Consider the following 2,352-nt stretch of genomic DNA (forward strand, 5'->3'; position numbering starts at 1 on the left):
GCCTGCCTCTGCCTCCCGAGTGCTGGGATTAAAGGCGTGCGCCACCACCGCCCGGCCCTGAACTAGATCTTATGGACCAGGCTGGCCTCAAACTCAGAGATCAGCCTGGATCTGCCTTCCCAGAGCTGGAATTAAAGGCATACACCACCACAGCATGACTGTTATGGAAAAATTTTCTCCCCAGCATTGATGAAAATAGAAATGCAAGTGTCATTGTGAGACCACAGAGGAAAATACCACTTGTATATTTGAGAAAATTAAACAGTGTTTTGTTCATGGTAGGAGCTGTGTCCTTATCCTCAGCACAAAAGGGGTAATGTGAAGAATAAATCAGAAAAGAGATGATGTAACTCTTCTGTTAGAATGTGTAATGGAAGCATGTTGAAAGAGAAGAGAAGGATTCAAGATATAAGAACATGGATATTAATTGAATCTACTACTGTGTTCTGATAAAGACAAGAGGTGATCCTGAAATATGAATATAATCTCACAAAAAGGAATGGATGAAATAGGAGGGGAATGAAGGGGGGATTCTGTATAATGTGTGACGGTAGTTCAAGGTAAGGAAAAATCAATGGGTCAAATTCAGAGATTTCTGACACAAACTTGAAGAGGTGGATATTCCGGAATGCTTTGGAAGAAAACAGAATGAAGACATGGATTTCTAATGTCGCTTTTGAGATCCTGATGCCTATGACACATGCAGTGATAAGATACTGGAACAGACATCTGTGCACAGAGACATACACATCTGAGTTTGAATTATTAATCTAAAACACTGGAGTATGTGTGTTTTTGAAACTTAAATAAAATTATAAGGACAAAAATTATCAAATTTTTCAATTACGTGAATATACAAAATAAAATACACCAAATTAAAAATGAACAAATAACTGTTGAGCCAGCAGCAGAAGAGAGGAACAGTACATCTAACTTTGGGTAGAAAATGCATAAATCTATGTTCAAAAGGAGGGGAAATAGAATGAGGTTAAGAAGAAGTTGGCAAAAAAAATCATTGATGATTACAATGATTACCAAGATTTGGATTTGGGATATATAGTTACTATAATCATTGTCAAACCTCTTTTTTTGTACAAATATATCCAAAATATATGTTCATTTTTAATTTAAAATAATCTTAATATTTTCTCCTTAGGATACTGGATAATAAGAATAAAGATGAAAAACCAAACTGTCATCACTTCCTTTATCTTTCGGGACCTACCCATACCCCCAGAGGATCAGCCACTGTTCTATGTCCTGTTCCTGGCCATGTTCCTCACCACTGTCATGGGGAACCTCATCATCACCATCCTCATTCTACTGGACTCCCGTCTGCACACTCCCATGTACTTCTTTCTCAGTAATTTGTCCTTCTCTGACCTCTGTTTTTCCTTTGTTACAATGCCAAAGTTGCTGAAGAACATGCAGAGCCAAGATCCATCCATCTCCTATGTGGGTTGTCTGACACAAATGTACTTTTTCATGGTTTTTGGAAACATGGAAAACTTCCTTCTTGTGGTCATGGCCTATGATCGCTATGTGGCCATCTGCTTCCCCCTTCATTATACCAGCATCATGAGCCCCAAGCTCTGTGTGTGTCTGGCACTGCTGTCATGGGTAATTACCATGCTACATTCCATGCTGCACACCCTACTCCTGGCTAGATTGTCATTCTGTGAAGACAACGTGATCCCTCAGTTTTTCTGTGACATATCTGCCCTTCTTAAGTTGGCCTGCTCTGACATTTTTATTAATGAACTAATGATATTTGTCTTGGCAGGGCCCTTTATGGTCATCCCATTCTCACTCATAATTGTGTCCTATGTAAAAATTGTCTCCTCCATCCTAAAGGTTTCATCTGCTCGGGTTATCCACAAGGTCTTCTCCACCTGTGGCTCCCACCTGTCTGTAGTCTCACTGTTCTATGGGACAATTATTGGTGTCTACCTATGTCCATCAGCTAACAACTCTACTGTAAAAGAGACTGTCATAGCGATGATGTACACAGTGGTGACTCCCATGCTGAACCCCTTCATCTACAGTCTGAGGAACAGAGACATGAAAGAGGCCCTGCTAAGAGTCCTTTGTAAGGAGAAAATTTCTTTATAATGGCAACACTGAAAGTTTTACTCAATTTCATCTATAAATATATTGATGCTAAAATTACAAAATATAGTACAATAAATTCATTTGTGCCCACACAAAAGACCATACTCAATAAAGGGTATTTTGCAATGTAGTTAAGTAGGGAAGTAGACCTTGCTGACTTAATGATGTCATCCACTGCTTTGCAAGTGTGATTCAAGAAAAGCATTAGATAAGAGCCAATGTTATATCAGATTTTCATTC

At 38.9% G+C, this 2,352-nt stretch overlaps 1 protein-coding gene across 1 annotated transcript; it reads left to right on the forward strand.

The window, feature by feature from the left end:
* The first annotated feature begins 1,179 nt into the window (after window positions 1-1,179).
* On the forward strand, window positions 1,180-2,112 carry LOC101998300 (olfactory receptor 1468-like). The gene has a single exon (XM_005350264.1). The coding sequence runs from the start codon at window positions 1,180-1,182 to the stop codon at window positions 2,110-2,112; it is 933 nt and encodes a 310-aa protein (XP_005350321.1).
* Window positions 2,113-2,352: the final 240 nt, after the last annotated feature.

This window comes from Microtus ochrogaster, chromosome 7 (genome assembly GCF_000317375.1).
Source record: "Microtus ochrogaster isolate Prairie Vole_2 chromosome 7, MicOch1.0, whole genome shotgun sequence".
Classification (NCBI taxonomy): Eukaryota; Metazoa; Chordata; class Mammalia; order Rodentia; family Cricetidae; genus Microtus; species Microtus ochrogaster.

Coding starts and splice junctions, on each gene's coding strand:
- LOC101998300 (XM_005350264.1), top strand. CDS start 1,180: ATGAAAAACCAAACTGTCATCACTTCCTTTATCTTTCGGGACCTACCC.